The sequence below is a fragment of the Papaver somniferum genome, chromosome 4 (genome assembly GCF_003573695.1).
Source record: "Papaver somniferum cultivar HN1 chromosome 4, ASM357369v1, whole genome shotgun sequence".
In the NCBI taxonomy this organism is placed as follows: domain Eukaryota; kingdom Viridiplantae; phylum Streptophyta; class Magnoliopsida; order Ranunculales; family Papaveraceae; genus Papaver; species Papaver somniferum.
Window position 1 is genome coordinate 114,124,979 of NC_039361.1, and position 26,439 is coordinate 114,151,417.

General features: G+C 35.8%; 3 protein-coding genes across 3 annotated transcripts; all 3 read left to right on the forward strand.

Moving 5' to 3' along the window:
- Window positions 1-1,839: 1,839 nt before the first annotated feature.
- Window positions 1,840-2,427, forward strand: LOC113273024. The gene has a single exon (XM_026522799.1). It carries the CDS (start codon window positions 1,840-1,842, stop codon window positions 2,425-2,427), a length of 588 nt encoding a protein of 195 aa, XP_026378584.1.
- A 1,091-nt stretch (window positions 2,428-3,518) lies between these two features.
- Window positions 3,519-9,827, forward strand: LOC113276383 (putative rRNA methyltransferase YlbH). Its single transcript, XM_026525982.1, has 11 exons — window positions 3,519-3,813; window positions 3,885-3,979; window positions 4,083-4,163; window positions 4,283-4,387; window positions 4,555-4,659; window positions 4,747-4,885; window positions 5,382-5,497; window positions 5,583-5,639; window positions 5,743-5,874; window positions 8,081-8,396; window positions 9,225-9,827. The coding sequence occupies exons 1-9, from the start codon at window positions 3,663-3,665 to the stop codon at window positions 5,872-5,874; spliced, it is 981 nt and encodes a 326-aa protein (XP_026381767.1). The 5' UTR covers window positions 3,519-3,662; the 3' UTR covers window positions 8,081-8,396; window positions 9,225-9,827.
- A 6,904-nt stretch (window positions 9,828-16,731) lies between these two features.
- On the forward strand, window positions 16,732-17,526 carry LOC113273025. Its single transcript, XM_026522800.1, has 2 exons — window positions 16,732-17,166; window positions 17,293-17,526. Exons 1-2 carry the CDS (start codon window positions 16,732-16,734, stop codon window positions 17,524-17,526), a joined length of 669 nt encoding a protein of 222 aa, XP_026378585.1.
- Window positions 17,527-26,439: the final 8,913 nt, after the last annotated feature.

Below are 26,439 nucleotides of genomic sequence, written 5' to 3' on the forward strand. Positions count from 1 at the left end.
TCAATGAGATCAATACGGAAAGGAAACATGAAAATGTTGGCCTCAAACTGGATATTGCTCAATCTTTTGATACGGTAAGTTGGAATTTCATAGCTGAAGTTTTTCGTCAATATGGCTTTTCTGATTCTTGGTGCATGTGGGTTCTTAATATCCTTAGCTAAGCTCGGATTTCTGTCATGATTAATGGCTGCCCTAAAGGTTATTTCAGTATTACTAGAGGTCTGCGTCAAGGTGATCCTCTCTCACCTTTGATCTTTGTTCTTATTGAAGATGTTTTAAGTCGCAATCTTTCCAAGTTGTTTGCAAATCATAGTATGAATGTTATGGTTAGTAAAAAAGGAGTGGCGCCTACGTACTTACTTTTCGCAGATGATATCCTTATATTCTGCAGAGATAATCTTCATAGTTTGTAAAATTTGAAGAATATGCTTGTTTTGTATGAACATGGGTCTGGCCAGTGCGTAAACTATGCAAATAACAAGTTTTATTTTGGAGGTGATAGAATTTCTCGTGCTATTGCTATTTCTAACTATTTGGGTATGGAGAGAGCTATGTTTCCGGATAAATACTTAGGTATTCAATTGAAACCTGGTATTGTTCGGCATATTCATGTTCGCCAAGTTGTTGAGAAGATTATGGACAAGCTGGCTGGCTGGAAAGGTAAACTTTTATCATTTCAGGCGAGGCTTGTGCTAATTAAGTCGGTGATTTCTAGTTATGTTATTCATTCTATGGCTGTTTATAAATGGCCATGCACGGTTATTAAGCAAGTTGAGAGGGCCATTAGAAAATTTTTTTGGTCCGCTGATGCTAAGAAACGTAAATATTTTACGGTTCTATATGATGATCTATGTCTCTCAAAGCGTGAAGGTGATCTTGGAATTAAGAAGTTAAATGATATTAATAGGGCTATGCTAATGAAGCTTAGGAATTCTATTCGGGATTCAAACAAGATTTGGGCCATATTTTTGAGGTCCAAATACTTTAAGATCAATGACAATCTGATAAATTATAAGTTGGCTTCTTCGGTTTTTTCTGGAATTCGCTTGGTTTATAATTTTGTGCAGAAGCATACACGCTCAATTATAGGTAATGGTGCTAATACTTCCCTATTTTTTGATAATTGGTGTGGTGATATTTCTATTGCGCAAAGACTTGGCATCACTTCCAAAGGCCCTAATAATTTTACGGCTAAAGTAAGTGATATCATTTTTGATGGTGTTTGGGTTATTCCTGAAAAAACAAGAGATTTGATGATTCGTTGTAATATTGATGTGGAAAATTTGCCTGTTATTGGTGGTGGTGAGGATTATAAAATTTGGGATTTAGATAGCAAAGGCGTTTTTTCAGTTAAGTCGGCTAAGGCCTCTCTTAAGATGCCGGCAGAAGTTGTGCCTTGTGCAAATCTGTTTACTAGACAGGTTGTGCACCCTACCTTGAGTGTGCAATACTGGAAGATTTGGGCCAAGCAATGTTGTGCTAGTGAAGACAATATTATTAAGAAAACAGGTAGGAGCATGCCTACTATGTGCCGTTTATGCAGGAAAAGTTGTGAAACTCTTAGCCACATACATCACTTGGCATTGCAGAGTTGCTAGGAGGATTTGGGCTTGGGTGGCTGGAATTTTCAAGCTGGATCCAAGTGAAGACCTGGTGGACTCGTATAAGGCTGCTAAGAGTCGAAGTAGAATGATAAAGGACCTGTGGTTGGTTGCAAATCTTGCAATTGTCACAGAGTTATGGAAGTTACGTAATAAGTCTTATTTTGATAATATGGTTGTTCAATGACTGGGCTTTAAAGGGAGAGTTTATCAGGTAATTCGTGATAATTCAATTAGAATGAAAGGCTACATGCATAATACTTTAGAGGAGTCACGCATTCTGAATTATTTCAAGGTGCGGCATAGATCATGCAAAACGTCTACCCCAATTGAGATTAGTTGGACTCCTCCTAATCAAGATGAAATCATGATCTGTTGTGATGGTGCATCTTTCGGAAACCCGGGCCAAGCTAGTTCAGGTGTTGTTTTCCGTGATGCAAGTTCGGAGGTGCTTGGTGTTCTTTGTGTTGGCCTTGGTTGGCAAACAAATTTCTACGCGGAAGTTTGTGCGATTATTTATGGTGCGATTATGGATAAGAGATGGAATATGCAGAGTATTTGCATTCGTTCTGATTGGAAGAGTTGCATTCAAGATTTTCAAAAGGGTGAGCTTCCTTGGCAGCTGGTGCAGAAGTGGAAAATTGCAAAGTCTTACTACATCAACATTCGTTATATTCATAGCTATAGGGAGGTTAATTTCTCAGCTGATGCCTCCGGCAAGCAAGCCTGTTTGCTGGCTGAGGATATTTTTGAGTTTTTTGAGGACAGGACAGGTTTTATTCCATCTGTGGAATGGCCTGGAAGGGTTTATTACCGTTTCAATTAGGTTTTCCAGTGAGTGGCCTCGCGGCTAGTCATTAGGAAGACCTAGTCCATGTACAGATTTTTGTTTTTTTAATTTTATTTGACCGAGAAAAAAAAAGGGTTTGGATGTAGAATTTTAAAAGTGGAATTTATGGGTCCAAGGGATTTGGTAGAATTACGTTTCCCTTTGTATGTTTGGTTGCCCGAATCCTAGGAATCACGTTTCCTACGGGATTAAGTTTTCCAGCAAATCCTCCATATGGAGTCCGACCCTTCCCCCTAAAATTTGCTGGGAAACTTATCAAGGGATTTATGGACCCACTTTTTTTTTAATTCTAAGATTTGAGGGTAATGTCAAACGATACAAAGACTTTAATATAAGAAAACTCTATAAATCCTAGGAATTTTAATTGAATTACCATACACACAAGGAATTTACATGAATCACAGAATTTGTAATTTCATGGAATTATAAATTCCTGAAAATAGTGAATTCTGCAAACAAACCCACCATAAGATTTCTATAGTGAAATAATCATGGTAAAGGCACACTATATTACCCGAGCAATAAAGATTATATAATTTACGGCACTATTGAATGCAGAGGAAGTACACCTAACTAGTCGGGAAAAGAGGGTACAAAAATGAAAGTCCGCCTTTTGTAGGTACCAAAAATATCATCTAGGGCACCCAATTTATGTCTATCGACTCCAACAAGATTCCGACACTGCAGACTCTACCGGACTACCAGTTTATTAAGCTGGATAGTGTAAATTGTTGTGCACAAGCGGGCTACCTTCCATGTTCACCCTCCACTTAAATCCCACAAAAGTTAAGCTTTGAGCCGGGCATGTCCGGTTTTTTTTTTTTTTTTTTTTAATTTTTTTTATTAATATCATTACATAATTAACTAATTGGAAACTTAATAAGGCGCAAAAGAACAAGCTAATTTTACTGTCCATATCAAATTCTGTAATATTACGCCATTTGAAACTCGAATCTGGGATCTCCTGGAACACATAAAATTTCTGCTGAGCGCATAAAACCAACTGATCTACAAGCCGTTTTTCTTGAAAAGAAATAGAACAATGCCTCGAACTACACCTTGCCTCCCCTTGGTGTGAAAGAGCATCAACACGGCATTTAGCCAAATTACTTAAAAGCCACAGCAAGTGTTAAAAGGAGTATCCAACGGTCAGAAATTGAGGATAACTCACCAAAACCCTCCCTCTCGATACTGGAAAGAAGGTAGCAAAAATGGCAGCAATCTCATCTCTATCTCTAACATCATCATCAACAACGTCTATTCACTCGTTTATCTCTCTTCAAACCAACAAGAACAGCTTCAATTTGATTTCACTGAAGAAGAAGAGTCAAACATCCTCCATCATCATATGCTCTTCTACTAGTAAAACCTCCTTCCTTCTTTCTTCCATTCTCCCCCTCTCTCGCTCTCACTAACTCACTGGTTGATTTCAGATGGAAGCAATGATTTATCAAGTAAAGAGAAGAAAATCTTATTGGAAAGATATGGTTATGACCATGACGAGTACTTATCCCAGACAACCTCAAAGGTCCCGTTTTCTTCTTCTTCTCTTTCAAATGTTTAATTTCTTGCGTTTGTTTCTCAAAATGTGATCTTGGATTGTTAAAAAAATTGGGTTGTTAATTTTATAGACAAAGAGAAGAAAAGAAATGGATAAGACAAGTAAAGGAAAGGGTGCCGTGCCAGCTAGAACTACTCATAAATTACTTCAGGTACATCCTCTCGTTTTCAGCTGGGCATAATTTGGATATGTTTGCACAAATTTGAAATTAGTCTTAGGGCATTCTGTGTTGATGATTTTGGTGCTTCAAAAATTGTGTGTGTTTTGAAGGTGCTTGCAGGAACGGCACGCCGGATGAAATTGCTGTCCCCTAAGGGGATGGATGTAAGGCCGATGATGGAAGTTGTTAAAGGGGCAGCCTTTGATATTTTGCAGGTATAATGGTTTGTATAAGATATTCAAGCGGTAATGTTTAGGGGATAGTATGTCTCTGCTAGAGTGGCTTGTGTTAGGAATGAAAGCACTACTGGTTTTTAATGCTATTCTATCTTTCAGTTACTGTCGAGAATAGGGAATAATTTAGCCAAGTCATTTTGCTTTAGGTAGCTGGTGGATGTCCTGCTGCTCTAAGGCCTGGCCGTTGGTTAGACTTATACAGTGGCACGGGATCCGTTGGGATTGAAGCTATCAGCAGGGGATGTTCGGAGGTGCATTTTTGTAACTTGTCTCAGTATCTTTGCTTGTTTTATGTTTCCCCAAGCAAAATATAAACACTTGTGTTTTCTGTACCTCAGGTTCACTTTGTTGAGATGGATCCTTGGGTTGTCTCTGAAGTTTTGAGACCAAATTTGGAGTGGAGTGGATTCCTTGATGCTTCAGTTATACACACGATCCGCGTTGAAAGCTTCTTCGAAAGAGCTGAGCAATTTGCAGGTGTGATAACTATGATAGAGCTAAGTCCAGGTTTACGTACCACTGAAACTTGCAGTTTTTATTTTCCATCCTCTAACTACTTATAGTGCTTCTTTAAGTTAAATCACAAACTTGTCTGCTGTGGCTGCAATATTTTATGAGAGGCTAGCTCAAGTGCTCAATATTTGTCAGTAAATGTAGTAGGATATAGTCTAGAACTCTTAAGGTTGGCAGGCCGTCAGATTTCACCCCTAGATTATCTAACTTTGGCCTCGAGGTAAAGTTATTTTGTACGCACCCAAGTTCAGACACACTTATTTTTGCCGTTGCATCCCTATTAGCTTGATATTCAAAAGTTGAGAGATACGTAGTAGTGTTTGTGAATACTTTTCAAAAGACAGTTCAGGTGCTAAAGTTTATATTTTAAACTCTACCCTACATATTTGTATATTCTCTACTTCCTTCGGTAAGTTCAATTCAGCTGCTTAAGATTGAATAACTTTTTTTTTTTGTGTAGCGAAACATGGATGCTTTGATTATATTAGTGTGACACCACCGTATGAGGCAGTTGATTATGGTGTCCTGATGAGTCAAATTGCAGAGTCTGCTTTAGTTGGAGAAAATACCTTCATTGTAAGTTTTGCTGCGCATGTGGGGTTTTTTCAGTATCCATATATACACAAGCTAACATCAGTTATCCATATGTGTGTGTTCATAGGTTGTAGAGTATCCTATAAGAACTGATATGTTGGATTCTTGCGGTTGCCTTGTAAAGGTTCTTTCCCTCTCACAGCTAGTTCATGGAAATGCTAATTTTAATTACCCTGCAATAAAGAGAAAAAGGAAATCTGAGAAAGCCTTAATCATGTTTATTGCAGGTTGCTGATAGGCGGTTTGGTCGGACACTTTTGGCAATATATGGACCTAGTTGGGCTCAGAAGAAGAGAAATTCCAAAACATCAGTCGTTACAGTTGCAGGGACTGTCCAACTACAAGCACAAAACAGCTGAGTAAGACTCTTTCTTAGTTGTAGCACGTCCCAACATATCTTCTCCATAGACAAAATTTGCTCCATCCCGTGGCATGATATATATACACAATCATTTTACCTTTGAATTGCCATGCATGCAGTCTGTTTAACACATGTAATGCATACACGCACAGGTGTCTTTAAAACGCATATTTACATTATGAACTCATGTATAGCTTATATGAAGAAAAGAATCTTGCGAGAAGGATTTTGGATAAGCCTCCTATTCACTACTTTAAAAAGTTGTTGGATTTTCTGCTAGAACAGTTTGTATCGATCTTAACATAGCAAAAAAAAAGAAAAGAAAAAAAGACCCTAAAGTATAAAAACTAAAAAGAAACTAGTAAGAGAAAAGGGTCTTTTAAATCAACCATTCCTCTTCGATCGTGATGCTTTTTTATTAACGTGGAGGCGCAGAAGGATGGTTATGTAGTGTACAAATGCACATGTTTTGCTTCTTAAGTCTACCAGTTTATGTGGCCATAGATTCAAACCATAAAGTCACCATGTATAAATAATCTGTTAAGCTGCCTAGATGACATGAACAAACACCCTACGCTAAGGGAAGGTGTCCAATTGTATTAGATGCTTTTCAAGTTTTATGTACAATGCGGTTATTTTTTGTGAACTCCCAAAATCTATCTACTATATTGTAAGTTGTAGCATAAACGGCATTCACAATATAAAGATTAAAGATACCAATAATGACTCTTTTTTCACCCAGAATCCCAAAATCATTCTGGAACCTTTTTCCGTATTGAATTTAACGAATGTACAACCTAATCAGATGCAATTTACACGTATATGTCCTCGTTCTTGCCTTTTCTATTGTATAAGATTTAAATCATAATGTTTTTTAACGGACATTTCAAATCTATCATTAGACTTCAAAAGCGATGTTGTCTGATTCTTTGGCTCATATAAAAGAAGCCAATGATACATTTCCTCTTTTATGAGCATTATTTTTAAGATTATCTTGTGTAACTAATAGACCTATTGATTCTGTTAGTTCCCTCGAAGGAGAGGAACGTATTTTCCCTGTACATATGCTTTTTTCTATGCTTCAAAGATGACCATCTTTTAGACAAGTATATGTTCGGCAGCCGCCAAACTTGATTGCAAACTAGACAATATTGGTTGCAGGCCCCCCATGATTAGTTGGTGAAATTCTTGATTCTCCTATTAAAAAATCTGGGTTTTACTGTAACATTCAACTTGTCAGTATTGTTTACTATTCCATAACCTTTTTTTGCAATCCTTCAGTAGATTGCGATCTTCATTTATTCTGTAAGATCGTATCTTCTTTCAATAAAAGTATGATCAAATACACTGTACTTATGGATATGAGATCATTTTTGCATGTTCTTTAGTTACCACTAGTTTGGCTACAGCGATATGATTTTTGTTAGGAAAACGGTATACATGATTGGGAGATCATCCTCTCAAGATGTATGTGCTTAGTTCATCTCAATTCTAGCTCCACCACCGGAGTATAAATATAGTTGTTTTATTAAATAGTACTTGGGGCTGTAAAGTTTTCTTCTTTCACGCAATTTTTTTTTGAACGATTTTAGATGTATCTGTACATATTATTTTTACGTAATTAGGGTTCACTAAATCCAAGAAGCTCTGCTTTTGGTTTTGATAGTGTACATAAGTTAAGATAGCGAGGTACTAGGTCTCTTTGGGTTATGGTATCTGGTTGAGTTGCGCATGAAAGTAAGCAACTGAAAGCAAAGAGAGGGACAGTTAGGTTGCTATGGACCCATTCCAGTAAAACTTTAAAGTAACTGAGTGTTCAACTCTCTCCACGTCATTTTCAGAATTACCAGCTATAACTTTCTTTCTTTCTTCTGTTTCTCTTCCAATTCTATTTAAGTTCAAGGTTCAAGAAAAGTGTAACAAGAATTACTTCCACCTATAAAGAAAACCTACACTACCACTTCTTAAACACCAAAATATACTTTGCCTTACTACCCACTCTCTCTCTCTCTCTCTCTCTCTCTCTCTCTCTCTCTCTCTCTCTCTCTCTCTCTCTGACTCTTCTCTACTTCTAAGTTCTTTGGCTTCTTTCATTTTGAAATCAGAGAAACTCGTATGAACATTACTTATATGCATGGTCTTACATAGGAAAACAACATGATTATTCTGAACTCTTATTGTTCATGTCTCTTTTGGAAGTACAGGTGATGATGTTTTTCTAGATAGGGAAGATATTATACGCATAAAAGAGAAGAAGAAGAGAGATATGGATGGAGGTGGGGGTTTAAGGAGTTTTGTTAGAATTGTTGCCTTTGTTGGATTTATTGTGTTTTTTGTTGTTGGAGTACTAACAAGTGAAGAAGTAAACAAACCAACAAAAAGAAGTTTCAAGTATTCTGCGATGATTACAGGAAGTGAAAGACATAATGGTGATGTTGGTGTTGTACATCCAACTGGTTTAGATCCCAATTCCATGAGCAACAGAAAAGTTCCGAATGGACCCGATCCCATTCATAACAGGTACATATATCTTTATCCACCCTCTTCTTCTTCATGTTTTTCATGTCCGGGGACACATATTTATAGATATATGTGTGCATGCGTCAATCTACTAATTCGGTTCAGTTTTGATTTGTGAATGTCCAACACAACTATGCTTGATGGTCTAAACCTATGTTTAGTTGAGACTCTACCTAAGTAGTTCGTAATTGATGATTAATGTTAGCATGTTAAGGTGCAGTTATGTATAGAGGTGATTATTCAACTCCAAACTGCTGCACCTTCTCTACTGAAGGCCAGGTCGTCATTCTTTTCTTATTTCGTAGAATCAACAATTCGTTAGAAACTTGTTAAGTCATGTATTATGAAACCAATTTGGTTCTTGATGTGGAATATTTTTGAGTGCAGCAGCAGTTGTGTATCACAACTATACCTGGTCTCTGTCTTGATGCATTTAGAAAAACGTAGTCCTTAAGGAACAAAATTTGCTAACAAACACGTAATCTTTAAATTTCTTTTATTTTAAGAGAGGAACTAAAAAGAGACTAAAGGGAGAGAGATACGAGAGACAACTTTATTCATAACTCATAGGAGCACCATGCCATTCATCTTTTAATTTCTTCTTTTTCCCAATTTAAATTTGGCTGCCTGTTTCTTTCTCTTTTTTATAATTTAAAGAACTTTTCCATTTTCACTTAACAACCCTACTTCACTGAGCAATTTCTTCATGCTAGACTAGATGTCTTTTTATCCAAATCTAAGCTTTGAATTGTTCTGTAATCTCTCGGACATCTCCCAAACGAATTGTAGATACTTCGTTTTAAGTTGTGGTTTTCTACTCTGTTTCAGGAGAGCTGGGAATTCTGGAAGACCTCCTCGTCAAGCTTAAACCTGTATGAGGATACTGAAGCTTCGGCATCATCATTATCGTAATCAGTACTTGTGCAGAATATGAAGTCTACAATTATATGTTTAAGTTTTGAATGAGAAGAATATATAATCGATGTTTGTTAAGTCCAATTATGTTTCACATCAAATTTTAGACAGATTTTGTTTGAAAGTTTGAGTTAGTGGAGAAAAAGATAGGTTAAAATCCAATAAAGCTTCTCAGTCACAAAATACACATACAAGAATCCAGGAGAAGCTACACTTTGCAGACAAGAACTACTTTAGTTTATTTCTTTATTAGAGTGAAGAGAAAGTAAAGAAGGAACAAAACACAAGAAATGTTCTAGTAGTATTAGTAGTAGAAGTGTGGTCATAGAACTTGTAAATCAAATAGTCTCCATCAGAAACATCTCTGGCTTTGGCTTTTTGAGATGGTAAGCTTGTGCAGTTGTTGTGTTGTGTTTCAAATCAAAAGCCTTGAAGAGTCCCACCATATACTGAAGCTTTTAGGATTTATTTTTCTTTCTTGTGGAAGATGATATTGTATTATATTTAACCAAGTGAGATTCTCTGCCAAGGTACAAATTTAATGGTCCATTACTTGAAAGAGGAATTTATGCATTAAAAGTAGTTGTTATTCAAAGCACAAATTTTATCTCAAGAAAAGAAAGAAAGCCATCTCTTTCTTTTGAGTTTTGGCTGCTTTTAGGGTTAAAATGGTATTGGCTCTCGAGAGTTGTACCTTAACTTGGTCTTGGTCAGGCACAAAAGCAAAATTTTACTAAATGGCATAAAGTGGAGGTTGCACTGTAATGCATCACAAAGCAAATATCCAACCACAAGCACCACCACCACCCTAGCTGTTGGCGGAACTCCGGTTGGACATTTACTACCTGGTTTTGCCAAGAGAAACTTGTAGAAGGTGGGATTCTTAGAATTGGAATATATGCTCAAGACTGTTGAGCTTGACGAGGGGCTTCGTCTGTCACGATTCCTCCTCCTGCCACAGAAAATTAATGCATACTAAGCTCCTAATTCCTCCTGACATCCATGCGCAGTCCATAATTATTCCTCTGGGATATATGTTATGTGACGTACACTCCACCCTCATATATATGTTAATGTGACATCACTCCACCCTCGTTTTAGAGGGCTGTAAACTGTCTGAAGCCAAAGTAACTAGTTTTTCTCCTCCCATCACCAAACCACAAAAAACTCTTTATGATCCTTTCACAAGTGTCAACGACACTTTGGTCACTTATACCTTTTTTTTTATGCAAATGGTCATTTATACCTTGACATGGCATAAGAAGCTCGCACTTCTAGCTGGCTTGCCTTGCAACATTGCTATTATATACCCGGAAATGATAAACCTACCGAGCTGAAAATCCCGCGAAACCTCAAACCTCCCACATCTCACATTTTATGGGCCCACCAGTCCACCTTTTAAAAAAAAGTGGTCCCGTGCTAATCCCAGTAGGCAAAGGGACCCAAAATTTGTGATGAGAGGGATTTTTTGTGGTATTACCGCTCTGTTAGAGCAACCACAGCCATGAGACGGACCAAATACCAAAAGTAAGACTAAAAACCAAAAAAATTTGGTATTCTGGGTGTTCAAGCGCAGTGGTAGAACACCAAATTTGGTGAAGCGTAACTTATACACACGCCCGATGTCAGACGGAAATTATATTCACGTTTGTTGATTAGGCGGCTTTATATTATGCGTTTGAGTGAAACGTAGGTATAATGCGCGTTTGATTGAGGCGTAGGTATAATTAACGCCGGATATGGGACGGGGATGGAAAGTGCGTCTACAGGGACGGGGATTAAAAGTGCGTCACATTCATACGGAGATATAAAGTGCGTATGTTTCGGGCGTTAATGGCTTATGCGTCTGGGTGAGACGTTTATACAAGATGCGTTTGATTGGGGCGTTTATAGAAGGAGCGTCTGAATGGGGCGTGCCCAAATTTGGGGAGCTGACCTTTGGGATTGTACGGAGATATGCCTCTATAGGTTTAATTAAGTAAAAAAGAGAGATGATTATATGTTTCTCGTTTTAGAAAGCAACGAATGATGAAGGGTAGGGGACCATGTATTCCTCCTAATGATGCACCACTGTGACCTAACTTCAACTGCTTCAGATTGCAATCCTCTTTAGTCTGCATTTCATCATCTTTTGGAGAATCCCAAAGGTCAGCTCCCCTACATTACGCCTGCTAACAAACGTACATTAAAGATACGCCTCGCCCAGACGTACATTAAAGTTACGCCTCACCCAGACGTACATTAAAGTTACGCCCATACCAGACGTACATTAAAGATACGCCTAGACACAGACGCTCACAATACATGCGCCCAACCCAGACGTTTTTTATAACTGCGCCTCATTCATACGCCCTTTATACATCCGTCCCATTTCAGGCGTAAGTATTAACATCGTCTGACGCGTTTGAAGGGGGCGGAGTTTATACATGCGCCTGACTCATACGGTGATTATATGCTCGCCTGATTGTATACGGTGATTAAACTTACGCCTGGTATCATACGCTCCTAATACTTCCGTCCCACTATATCTTTTTTAGTCTGGGCCGACGACCACATTTGGTCTCAAACCCTAAATTTGGCGACTAAATTTGGGTTTACTCCTCACCGCTGCGATACTTTCTGGGACCAAATTTGGGTTTAGTACCCAAATTTGGTCGTGACTGTGGTTGCTCTTAGTCTATCACTACTCTTATATATCGGGGATTATCTCGACTATCAAGGTTAATTTTATATAGAAACAATCGAATAGTCCTAGGATTAGAATAAATATATCTATTTGGTCATGTTGATTTAGTCCAATCGTTCTAAGATCCTTTTTAAAAATTTATTTTTATTTTCAAAAATTCTCACCGCACAGAAAAACTCCCCCAAAACTGTTGTGACGTAAAAGTGTGGTCCCAACTCACCTTTAAAGGGCCGTCCTGCAAGTTCCCAGAGGGCGGGGCCCACCCGTTCCACTCACGTGACGGTTTTTAGGTAATTTTTGGGACGGTATGTGTAGAATCAATCTTTTAGTTTATTCCAAAAAATTATTATTTTCTTGGGAGGACACTACCCACACATAATGAGGTCATCATTTTTTTAAAAATGCTTTTTCTTTCTTATTCTTTCTCTCTCTTTATAAAAATAAATAAAAAACTTAAAAATGAAATATCATTTGAACTATAAGTTAAAAGATAATAAATTTTATATATTCGGAAAGTTTTCGTCGAGATTTATCCAACGAGTACCATTCTTACTACATTTCGAAGCTTTTAATTTTTACGTTATCCTTTAGCCAAAATCAAATATAAAATGAATTACTTGAATGAATAACTATATATAGTAGTTATTTCATTCTACAAAGTTAACTGCTTGAACGAACTATCATATGTTTTCATTCTACAAAATGAATTCTGAGCATGAACTAACAAACGAAATCATTCTACAATTAAACTATCATACGAGTTCATTCTGCAGAATGAACAACTATAATGAACTACTATTCCGAATGTATAAAATTTATGAATTTTCAATTTATATTTTGAGAGATTTTTTTTTGTTTATGTTAATAATTAATAAAAAGAAAAAAAAGAGAGAGAGAAAACAAAGAAGTAGATAGTCCAAACTCCAGCCAAGCTCAAGAATTAAGAGAAAATAAGAGAGAGAAAATGATACTTTAAATATCTTAACATTTTTGAACATGTAAGGACCAAACTAAACTCCCCTTTTGTTGGTGGACCAAACTAACTTGGGACCACCTAAAATAAGACCAAATTGAATTTTTCTCTAGTTTTATTAGCTAAGTATCCACGTGATGATTCAAAATTTGATAGTTAAGCTAGCAAATGTTTTCAATGACATTCAGTGATCAATTATTCTTCAGAATAATCAATGAGATTTCGATCAATAATCTCAACATCTAATGCATGAATGTTGTGATCGACGAGAAGAATGCTTTGAAGATTCATCTAGTACCTACAAATATCCTCTACTAATATGATATCCGCTAGATAAGCAAAGTCAACCATCTACTATTATTCAATGTCACCTATAAAGTATATGAGTTCGAAAATCGTCACCTCTATATTTTTTATCGATTAAAAGAAAAAATAGGTTAGCTCGAACTTTAATACCTTTTCGTATTATTTTTTATCCAATGGAGACAATGAAATATGCCTTGTCATATGTATTATAATAGTTATTTATTTAAATTACAATATTTTGATATCCAACGGTTCAATTACATTTATTTAACTTATTTATTATACTTGAAAATTTATTTGGCCACGCAATATATGTAAATTTCAACATTGGTCGGTTTCTGTCAGTATCACTGATACCGTCGTATCGTATGTGTATATCTGAGGACCTATACAATATCAATACTCGATACGAACCATGGTCACGATAACTTGACCATTAAACATCAACTGTGATCAGATGTCTAAAACAAGAAACAACATTTGGATATTTTTCTTTTGTGTTTGCTAAAGAAAGAAGGGAAATGAACAAAAAAGGATAAGAACGGTTTCCCTCAATAATGAGGGAAATCAAGCACGACGGAGGGGATTCTAACTACCAGCAACATGCTTGGCCAGATTGAACGTACTTAGATAACTTATGAGCAACACAGTTAGCGCTCTTTTTAACGAAATTGAATTCCACTTTAGGAATTTTCTCCATTAGATTTCTTATTTGTTGAATTTGAGACTTGATTCTCGAGGGATTTTTCACCGAAAATTTGTTGAGCACCCCCTTCAGTAATAATGTGGTCAAAGCCTTTCTTAGTTCCCAGTTGCAACGCCATGACAAAGCCTTTTCCTTAAGCTTCAATTGGTAGATGAGAATTGAAGAAGTCAGCACATACCTCACCGGGTTATTCCTTGCAATAGTTGCACAAGCAGCAATACCCACATCAAAAGCCCCATCAACATTTATCTTTATGATTTCTTCTTATGGAGGTTTCCAAGAGCAGTTATGATATGAAGAGCTAGAAGAGTTGAGCTTTACAACTGTAATAAACTCCCTCCGTCCCTAAATAGATGACCGAGTTTTAGTTTACATAATTCTTAAGGAAAGGAGGAGAAGAGTGTTCTTTAAATATTTTTTACAGTTATACTTTTATAGATAATAACTAGTAAAATTTAGAAATGATTTATCTCTTAAACTATACCATGGATGTTATTAAACTTTATACCGTTGAAAAACATTTTAAAATACCTACATAACGAATAAAAACATAACTATCAAATTATACGAATTTCTTTTGTTAACAATAATCAATTAAAATGATAGTTTTATAAATATCTCTTGATTTAAGAATATATGTTATCTATTAGTGGGAACAGAGGGGAGATGAACAGTCATCGTGACCGTGAGATATGATATCTAAAATCATTTTTTCTAAATCTTTCATTATTTGTTTTTTCATAATCTAATCTGTTTTCCTATTTGTTTTAATGATCTTCCGTTTCACCAGTTTATGATCTAACTACCTAGATCGTTGATTCATGTGGATGAATCTTGTGAAAAAATAAGTTTTTCTGATCTTATTCCTTATTGGTATTTGCATTATATTTTGTTTGATCTCGGTTTTATGTGTAAGATATCCTTTTGGTTAATAAACTGGGTACTAATGTCTTGCTAATCGTTTGATTTGCAGGTGGATATTTTGTTGAACCAGTGGTGGCATTTGTAGCAGTGGTGCTGGAGTTTCTCTCCTTCTGTAAAACAGTGGTGTTTGATTTCATCCTTGTCATAGTTTTATCTCTTTTGTTGATTCCCGGATAAACAGTGGTGTTTAGTGGACTATAGAGTTTGAAATTCTGATTTCCTGACTAATCCTTTCTCTTTCATTCACATTGTTCATCCATCATTACCCGTTCCTTTCTCCGTCTACTGTGGATCGGTCACAGACTCACAATGACTCATTCCTGGAATACTTGCCCAACTTACACCCGTATGTTTAGGAAAAATTGGCTTGAAAGGTACTTTCCTTATTCGTCTCAAAGTGAAACCGATTATCTTTCTCCCTTATTCAAGGGTCAGTCAAACAACTCTTTTATTGTTAAGAAAGATATCAGTAGTATCTCTATATTTGACTACAATAATGTTAACAAAAATAGTATGCTGATCTTTTTGTTTGATCCTGGTGTTGCCTATACTGCAACTACTACAAAAAAAGGAAAGCTAAATATCACCTGGTTCAAGAAAATGGTGCTAAGGAGGTGGAGTTCAATCTATCCACATGCTGATTTTCAAGATGTGAACAAGAAAGAACTTGATTTATGGAAGAAGCAAAGAAGAATTGACATCAAGGAAATGGGTTTTTCATTACCCGGTATCAGTGGCATCAACTTAAGAAATATTCGTGGTAAATACTTCAAATGTGTCCACAAGGATAAAATGTGCATGATAAATGTTTACCAAGTATTGATATATGACGTGAACTTGCAACAATTATATGAGCTTGATGATTATGATCATCCGAATAATCAAGGAGATAAATAAGTGGGGAGTAGAAGTATGAAAATACCTGGGCTTGTAACTACTGAGCAAGAAGATGTAATCCGAAATGGGCTTGGACCATTAAACAATAAAAATGAGGAATTAGGTGAGAAATCGAGAAGACTGAATGAAGATAGGATTCTACTGCAATTTTCACAAGTACTCTCTCACAAATTTCACCCAAACCCTCAAAACCCTAGCCGTCAAATTTCTGCTGAAATTGTTGATCAATCCGGGAATCAATATATGGAAAACTATGTACTTGGAATCAACTTAATGGGAATGATTTATAGCTATGGGATGAAGCAGAAATGGAAGAAACTATTTCCCAGGTGATTCGGAATGCCATACCAATGGGGATTCAAAATAACTCTGCAAATCAGGTACACAATCTATTTCAAATTCGAATTGATCTCAGCAGTATCTGTTTTTCGGGTTTCGATCAAATTATTTCTGTTGATTTGGTGTCTAATTGGCGTTTCTGTGAAAATTTCCTAATAGTTACTTGCCTTCAGAATTTTCATCTTTCCAAAGCTACTTTTAAGCTCTGTCTAATTTCTAGTTCTAAAAATTATTTTTCCAATTCTATATATATGAGGTTGCTTGCATGGAATGTTCAGGGCCACGGCCAAAAGAAAACTAGAAATCAACTTAGTGAGTTAATTAGGAGTAATGATCCTGATGTCATATTCCTATCTGAAACTAAATCACACTTTAAAAAAATGCACAATCTCATTTACCCTCTTAAATATCCAAACTACAGTATCATAAACCCTATTGGTTTGGATGGGGGTCTATGTTTGTTATGGAAGGATGGTTTAACCCTAAAAATTACTAGTGAGAGTAAAAATGTTATCAATTGTACTTTGAAAATTGATGCTAGGTCTGATATTACTTATGTATCTTGTGTTTATGGTGAAAAGATGATGATATGAGAGCCCAACAATGGGATATTATTAAATCTGCTATCACTGATTTGAATGCTCCTTGGCTTTTGTTGGGCGATTTGAATTTTATTATGGATGCTTGTGAAAAATCTGGCGGTAATAAGGTTAGTCAAACTCAGCTTGACAACAATAGGGATCTGATTGAGATGGCTGGTCTATATAATTTACCATTCTCCGGTAATATTATGACATGTTCTAATAGAAGACATGGTGCTGAGTTAATACAAGAGAGGCTAGATAGAGCCCTAGGAAATGATAGTTGGTTCAACTATTTCCCTAATTCTCATGTGTTTCATTTAGCTCCTATTGGCAGTGACCATAGTCCTATTCTAGTAACTACTGCTAGGAATAATTGTCCCACCAAAAAACCTAGAAAATTCAATAAGTGCTGGTTGAGAGATCCTCAATGTAAGGATATTGTGAGCAATCATTAGAGGACTAATATTTCTGGTTCTTATGCTTTTAAACACAAGACCTCTCTGTATAATGTTAAGAATGCTTTAAGTTTGTGGAATCACCGAACTTTTGGGAATATCCAATCTCAGATTGGTAATATTAATAGAGAACTTGAACTTTTACATGCAGAAGGTGTGGTTGACAGTAATGATACTAGACTTATTGTTTTGCATGAGAAACTAGATTACTGGAATAAGATCCAAGCTGATTTTTATAGTCAAAGAGCTAAAGACGATATGCTTAATTTTGATGATAAAAACTCTGCCAATTTTCATACTAGAGCGAATCATAGGAAGAGAAGATCTCAAATTGAATGTATCTAGGATAGAAATGGTTCTTGGCTAACTGATAGGCACTTGATAGCACATAATCTGTTTTGCCATTTTGAAAGCATGAGTACATCTTCTGATCCTACTCTTTTGCCTGAATTTATGAATAATGTTAGTCCTTGTATTACTGAGATGGATAATTATAAAGAATGTTATTTTTAAAATGAAACCATGGACCTCGCCAGGTCCAGATGGATTTCCTCGAGGTTTTTATCAAAAAATGTGGGATGTTGTGGGTCAGGATATGGTAAATATGGTCCAAGCTTTTTGGCATTCTAAACATCTGTTGAAACAAAATAATCACAACTTCTTGTCTTTGATACCAAAAGTTCCTTGTCCTAAAATTGCTTATGATTTCAGACCTATAAGTTTGTGTAATACATCCTATGAAATTATTTCAAAACTCATGGCTAACAGGCTAAAGCCTCTCTTGAATAAAATTATATCTCCTTTCCAAACATTTTTCCTTCAGGGTAGAGTAATGACAGATAATATTGTCATTGCACATGAGCTGGTGGATACATTAAAAAAAATTAAATCTAAAAAAGGATTCATGGCTTTAAAATTGGACATGTCAAAGGCATTCGAAAGAATGGAATGGCCTTTTCTGTTAGCATGTTTGCAAAGACTAGGATTTAGTGATAATTGGTGTCAACTAGTAAGACAATGTATTTCTACGGTGTCTACGTCAGTTCTACTAATTATCTCGTACAATTTCAACAAAAACCCATCCTAGAAGATTAAATATCATAGGTAATTTGGATACGACGTATTAATAAGACAAAAATAATTTGGAATACCTGTCATGTGCTTCTGTTGATAGAAGCATGTTCTTTAAGAAGAGACTGCTCTTGAGAACCACCATCATCTTTCAAATCTAACATTGTGCGCCTTTGCAATATTCAAGCAATGAGGCATGTTTTTGTTTAGCTCTCATTCCAGGGCGAAAGGGTTAAAAATTTTGTGCTTGAATCGTTTCAAACAAATGTTGTAGTTCAAATATAAAATATAATCTAGCTTTAACTGTTATTCATTGATGTCTCCATGTCTTGAGATTCTACTTTAAGCTTACACTTTCACTTCTGTAACTAACCAAATGTTACCATGTCCTGATATTCTACTTCAAGCTTACACTTCCGCAACTGACCAAATGTTTCTATGTCCTGAGATTTTACTTCAACTTACACTTTTGTAACTAACCTTATGCATAAATTTTAGAAAATTGAATCAAAGTACGTGTGCGAAAGTACTAACTAAAACTAAAAATAATCAATTGGATATAACATAGTTTATAGAATTTAGATTACTAACATACTAAAAGCCCAAACTATAGAATTTAGGTTTCCTAAAATCCCAATGTCATGGAAAAGCATTCTCTTATAAGAAAACAAAACTGAACCTGTTATAATATTTTAAGTTGTGCAAATCAAGCTCTATTTGTCCAAGCACAATATTGTCCACCTTTCCGAGGCTTCTTACCCTTGCTCTATTTCTCTGAACTGCAAATTTTCCGACCTAAATTATTAAGAAAGTGTGAAGCACATGAAACCACTAAATTATATCAAATTAATGTCATAATCCTTAAAAATAAAGCTCAAGTAAAATCAAATTCAACTTCAATACAATGCAAATGCTTTCTGCATAATAGAGACACCCATAGAAAAACACAATACAACTACTACAACTTGGGGTAGATGGGATTATTTTTTTGGGAACCCTAAATTGCACAAAACAAAATTGATATTCCATGACAAAATTTGTAAACCCAAAACTGGGTATACTGATTGATATACATGCATTATGATGTTGTCATCTAATTATCTAGATACATAATTAGATCGCACTTACTTGAAGAACTCTGATTTGGAGAGTATGTTTAATCATGTCTGAAAAAGCGGGGGTCTAACAACACCACCCAATATTTCGCTTAGCAATCTATATGGAAAAACTTGAATATACTTTTAAGAGAATCAACAAGACTCAATCAATTAAAAGTATATCAACGAGTTTATATCTCTCTTCTTGATTTGATTTACTCAAGCAAGAACTGCGAGTTCTAATCAAATACAAGTAATAACTTGGATGGTACCAAGGACCAATATCCAAGGATCAATCAATATCAATCAACAACCGAAGGTCGTATTTCCAATTGATTGATTCAAACGCACAAACTGTATTATTTCAATTATATAAACAAATATAATGCGGAAATAGAAATAACACAGACACCAGAAATTTTGTTAACGAGGAAACCGCAAATGCAGAAAAACCCCGAGACCTAGTCCAGATTGAACACACACTATATTAAGCCGCTACAGACACTAGCCTACTCCAAGCTAACTTCGGACTGGACTGTAGTTGAACCCCAATCAGTCTCCCACTGATCCAAGGTACAGTTGTACTCCCTACGCCTCTGATTCCAGTAGGATACTGCGCACTTGATTCCCTTAGATGATCTCACCCATAACTAAGAGTTGCTACGACCCAAAATCGTAGGCTTTGACAATAAACAAATCTGTCTTACACTGACAAGTCTATCAAAGGATCAATCTGTCTCCCACAGATAAACCCTAAAAGGTTTTGTTTCGTCTTTTGTTAATAATCAAGGTGAACAGGAACTAATTGATAATCCGGTCTTATATTCCCGAAGAACAGCCTAAAGTTATCAATCACCTCACAACAATCTTAATCGTATGGTAGCGAAACAAGATGTTGCGGAATCACAAACATTGAGACGAAGATGTTTGTGATTACTTTTTATATCTTGCCTATCGGAGATATCAATCTCAAGCCAATCAATATGATTGTACTCGTAAATAGAAGATGCAAGATCAGATCACACAACTACGATAAAAGTAGTATCGGTCTGGCTTCACAATCCCAATGAAGTCTTTAAGTCGTTAACCTGGTTTCAGAAGAAGAAAACCAAAAGGTTAAAGGAGAACCGACTCTAGCACGCAAACTAGTATCACACTGAGGTGTGGGGATTAGTTTTGCACAGATACTAGAGTTTTCCTTATATAGTCTTTCAAATCAGGGTTTGCAATTAAGTTACCTTGGTAACAAAGAAATCAATATCCAGCGTTAGATGAAAACCTGATTTAGATCCAAGCTAATATTTCTCAACCGTTAGATCGAAAACTTAGCTTGTTACACACACTTGACAATGCACGCTTCTAGGTTTGTTAACCGTACCCAAACGTATGCACTTGTTGGTTCAACAATATTTAACCAAAAGGTTAGCCATGCATATGAGCATTTCATATCAACCACGTTCTTCTTCACCATAACTTGTTCAAATGACTTCAAATGAACTAGTTAGAGATTTGTTCAATTGCAAGGAAATCTCATGTACTACACAAGACACAATTGAAGCAAATATGATTTGATTCACTCGAATCGGTTCATGAAATTTTATAGCCACGGTTTGCAAACTGCGTTCCTTAGTCTTTTTAAGTTTAAGTTCAGAAATCATATTCAGATATATAACCTTCTCAAGTTCGCAAACTAGGTTCGCGGACTTAAGTTACCAGGCAGAGTTTACAAACTCCAGAATAAATTCTCGGGTATGAGAACTTCGCCAGTTCGCGGACTTAGTTTCACGCAAGTAATTTGTCAACTCCAGCAGAAATTCTCGGGTTTGAGAACTTCGGCAGTTCACGGACTTGGGTCACGCCATTCTTCCGGTTCTCTTGATCAACAAAGTTCGCAAACTTTGGTTCAAGGAATAGGACTTATGCATAAATGTGTTTCCACAACAATGCTTATGTCCACCATTGGTTATATAATCTAAAATCTCATTTCAATCATTGAAATATTCTTAGAGGACGTTATATAGTTGTTACACCATTTCTCGTCAAAGCAATTTTTAAGATGATTGAAACATATCATGACTTTCTTCACATGGTAAAAATAAACTTGGTTAAAGAGAAAAGCTTACCAACTCATATTTCGAGATATAGATAGGCGAGGTATACTCAGCTCGAAATACCAAATGTGTATAATCAAAGTCTATATATATAGCATACGACTTCTTGTCTCAAAGAGTAGGAGATAGAGTAGATAGACTTTTGAGTGATAGATAAGTTCAAGTCTCCACATACCTTTTTGTCGAGAAGTTCCACCGGTTCCTTGAGTAGTTCTTCTACTTGTATGATGAATCGCCATGAAGTCCTTGAGCTCAACTACACTTTCTATCCTAATCCGAGACTTAGCTATAATAGACTAGAAATCAAGACTTATAGTTTTGATCACTAACATTGACAAACATGCTTGAGATAGCAACGCATGCGAGTTCGACCAAGCAATGCTCTAACACTGTCAATTTAGGCGGCTTGATGAAGATTGGAATTGGAGGACGATTGGAATTTTGGAATTTGAGTTCCCAACTCCAATTACGAGATGGGATTTTTTAAATAAATCTGTAATCTGTTGAGTTGTAGATCCATGTGGAGTGTTGATTTTGTAAACTGCTACTTCTTCTCTACTGCTACTTCCATTACAAACTTCTTCTCTTCTAATCCATATTCTGTGAATCTAGAATTGCTACATCTTCTGTAGATCGACGGAGAGTATGTGGATCTGTCAATTATCTAAATCGAAACTCTAATCGATATTCTGTAAAATTAGCGGAGTCGATTTTGGAAGAAAGATTTGGGGAAAACAATTGATAGAAAACATGATTAAGATTGCGTAGATTTTGTTTTGGTTTAGCACGATTATGCATTTACCCCTTATGTGACTAATATCTACGAAAAAGTAGAGAGGAAAACAAAAACGCGGAGGGGTAACTTAGTCATTTTCTGTCAGACGTATGAAAACCCCCTCTTTTCTTTTTATTAATAAGATATGAAACTTATAATACTCAAAGAAATTTAATATGAAGTATCGCATTTTTCCGAGAACTAAAAAAAGGATAGGTATACTGTTTAGTAAATAAATAGGTACCATATTGATTACTGACCCGGTGATTTAATACAAAGGTAAATATATTTTTTGATTGTATTTTGTTCGTACATGAATTCTTAGCATAAAACTAAATACATGTATTATATCATGAACGATTTTGTTACATATTAATTCATTAACCCATTAAATCACTGAATTAATGACCCATTCAGTACCCTTTTAATGAATCTTGTACTCGTATTCTTTATTTAATCCTTACAAAAAAATCATACCCTTATGGAAAAATTCACTACTATTACTATATAATATCTAGTTTATATATTGTTCTTCTTATCACCTACATATACATGAGCACAGAAGAATAAACTGAAATCTAGATATTGGTATGATGAAAGCAAAAAAAAAAAAACTTAAATATGATTTGAAGTGATTAGGCGAAGATATTGTGATGACCCGACCCTCCGTCGATATTGTCCCCACTAGCCATTGTCATTATCCGGCTGTGTGAGGTTTCAAATTTTGTATAGTTGAGATCAAGTAAACTCGCTCCAAGTTACCTAGTTCCTTTACTAACCTTGTGCCAACTCTCAATCTGGTTAACACACGTGAATCTTAATATAGAGTCCACTATCTTAAGTTGCTTCAGTCGTTGTGAATACTTTTACCGGTCAACTCCTTTGGATCATATTCTGGAACAGTAAAGGACTAAACTGCATTCGGTAACGCTCTAAATCTCAAGAACTGAATTAGAGATATATGTTGAGTTATACAAAGGCTCTTCCTTTTAAACTAATAAACTCCTTTGTATCAGTTCAGATCAACTAAGGTCTAGATTACCAAGATAATCAAATCTTCGCTCAACCTATCAGATTCGGATCCTGGATAGAACCACTAAGTGATATATCGTGGATCTATAAGACAATCTATAAAATGTCTATCAAGATAAACAAGCTATGTCGGATTCCAGCCAATCAAAGATGCACAAAGTATATCACAAAGATCAAAAACCAATAAAAAATCTTTTTGTCCTCAAATATTCGATCTTCAATGTACATGCACAAATAACTTGATTCCATTTTTATCAATCTCTCACAGAATAAAGTTTGTTAACAATGGATTATCACAAGCATATCTTCATATAATCTAAAAGCAAACCTGAACTTTGTCGGTCTTTGACCTAGTTTGAGTGGCCTTATAAAAAAAACTAGTGAATATCAAGGTTCATCTACCGATAGTCAATCAAATCAATAATCAAAAATTAAAATTAAAATATTTCTAGTTTCCCATCAATGGTAAACTACAGGGGGGAGATCTAAGTCTTATTAGTCCCAAGTAGGCAGAGTAAATATGCCATTCTTTGAAAGCTCCCAAGCCCTCATGTTAAGAGTGCACAAATGGATTAAGGGAATAGTGACAATCTTCTTAATAGAAAGATTATCAAAGTGAGTATTTAGTCTACCGATATTCCAAGTTCTAGTTTCTGGATTAATGAAATAAGAGACTTTCAAACTAGGGCCATGAAGGACCAAAGGGTTAGGTGAAGCAGTCCCTAAATTTGGTATCCACTTATCACAACATGGATCAATGAATTTCCCTCCACCCACAATTCAAGAGATAAAAGGTTTGGTCAACTCTTTCATAGTATGTAGACATTTCCAAGTCCAAGAGAAGCTACTAGGACATTTAACATTTAAAAAATCAGTATTTAGAGAAATATTTAGCTTTAAAAACAGTACCTAGCAAACAACTGAGGTTTTCAATAATCTTCCAAGCATTTCTAACTAGCACAGCTAAGTTGTTCATCCCAGCTTTCCTAAAACCTAAACCTCCCTCAGACTTGGGGGAGCACAAAATATCCCAACCAAGTAAATGAAGCTTTTTATCTTTAGGGTTTAGGGTTTCCCCCCACCAAAATTTACAAATATGGGAATATATCTTCCTACAAAGGTATTTGGGGATAAAGAAGGCTCCCATCTGGTACAAAGGGATGGCTTGACCAGTATGCTGAACCAAAGTAGTTCTAGCAGCTTGGGACAAACGTCTATGGAACCAAGTAGAAGTTCTGGAATCCGCGGCTTGCAAAATCCCCATATGAGTTTGAATTTTAGAGGCTTTAAAAAAAAAGGAGTACGAAGGTATTTTTATCTTATATCATGATTATAAATATCAGGAATACTAGACAGTTGGTACATAAAATGCTCATAATTTTTTTTGCTAAACAAGATACCAGACTTATCAAAGTTAATTTTCTCACCAGAAGCCAAACAATACTTTTGAAGATAATCCTTTATGGTTTGTAAGTACTTAAGTGTCATGTGACAGGGGTTCCCATTATCGTATGTGTGTAGGTACTTAGTCAGTTGTAATGAGTGGTTTGGATAATCCCACGTGGATAGTTAGTGATCGTCGGATATTGAGAGATATATAGAGAGAGAATGAGATATATACTCTCATATCCATTAATGAAACTCTTAATGAAAAGATTTATGAATAGAATAACTTAGTTTAGCATTTAGGCTTGGTTCACTATGGATCAAGAGGTTACTTACTCAAATTATGATCCAAACCCTGTTGTTGTACATCCAGGTACACAAAATTTGGCATCAGGGCCGTTTCTTTCTGCACAAATTTACCCAATTTTTTTTTCACATCGATCTAGGGATTATTGGTATAGAGTTGAGGCAAAAGATGAAGCCTATAACCATTTACTTGATCTACAGACACAATATAGAGATATATCCAACGAGGTCTCTTCATGGAGTATTAATCGTGAGCTTTGGAGATTACAGAATGAAATCTCTTGGGCCAGGGTTAGTTGGGAATCTATTCACATACCATCATACGAAGAACAATTCATTATTAGAGTTAGGAATACTGAAGCTACGAAGGAGTAAGAGGTATTCAACGAAGAAATGAAACCTGAATTCAGTCAAGATATTACTCCAAATTCTCTTCCTGATGCTACTTCAGATTCAACTTTCAATTCCGATTCAATTTCTGGATCTCCAACTGATTCAGAAAAGGGTTTACATGGGTTTTTAAGATCGACATCATACATTGAAGATTCTGCTATTTCAATTGGTGATTTCATGGTCTCTCCATTTGAAAAAAATCAAATCATTTCCTACTGGTGTTGTTGAAGAAGATGATTCTTCCGATTTGCAACTGATTCCTCCCTTTTTCTTCGTTGAAAACGATGTTGATGATTCAACTAAGGCTGTGAGTATTCAGTTTACAGAAATTAATAAATCTGAAGTGAATAACTTTGAAAGGAAGTATCAGATCAAATGGGGTAAGTGTTTTTCCATTATTATCGATTCTTCTCGTATCATTTTTGATCCAGGAAAGATTTCAAACTCATTAAGAGGTTTTGTTATTTGGCCGGTGTTTATGAGTTTGGTTTCAATTCAATTACTTCATGTTCTTTTGCACTGTATGTTGGCTCAATTTTGATGGATGAATTTGATCGAAATCTGGTGTATAAGCTGAGTTCCAAGAAAAGGTATTGGGCAGATTCATGGTCTGGTGATTCAATTACTTGTAGACTAACTAATGGGGGTGTACTTAATTCTTCCAAAATGTTGTTTGTTCAAATGTCAAAGAGAGACCCAATTTGGTTGGATAGAATGCTTGAGACCGTATTGCGGAGCTGGAATGATGGTGTTTTTTGTTCTTATCCTTCTTTTGTTTACACTGGTTCCGTATTTGATCGTGGAAGAGGGTATTTTAATTTTGCTGATGCTTATAGAATTGGTTTTGATACTCATAGTTCTGGCTTGATTTTTCTTATTGGGTTGATTTTCATGACTGACTGCAATAGAAATTGTGGTTACAAGGTGATTAAAAGACATAGGTATCGATTGAAATGGTTGTTTCACAATTCTGTTGTCCTAGAGTTTGTTACAACTGGTAATAGTGGTCATTTGTTTTCGAAAGGGTCGCAAGGAAATATTGTACCACTGAATGCTCATTTGTCTGTGTGCATGATAATGTGTGAGA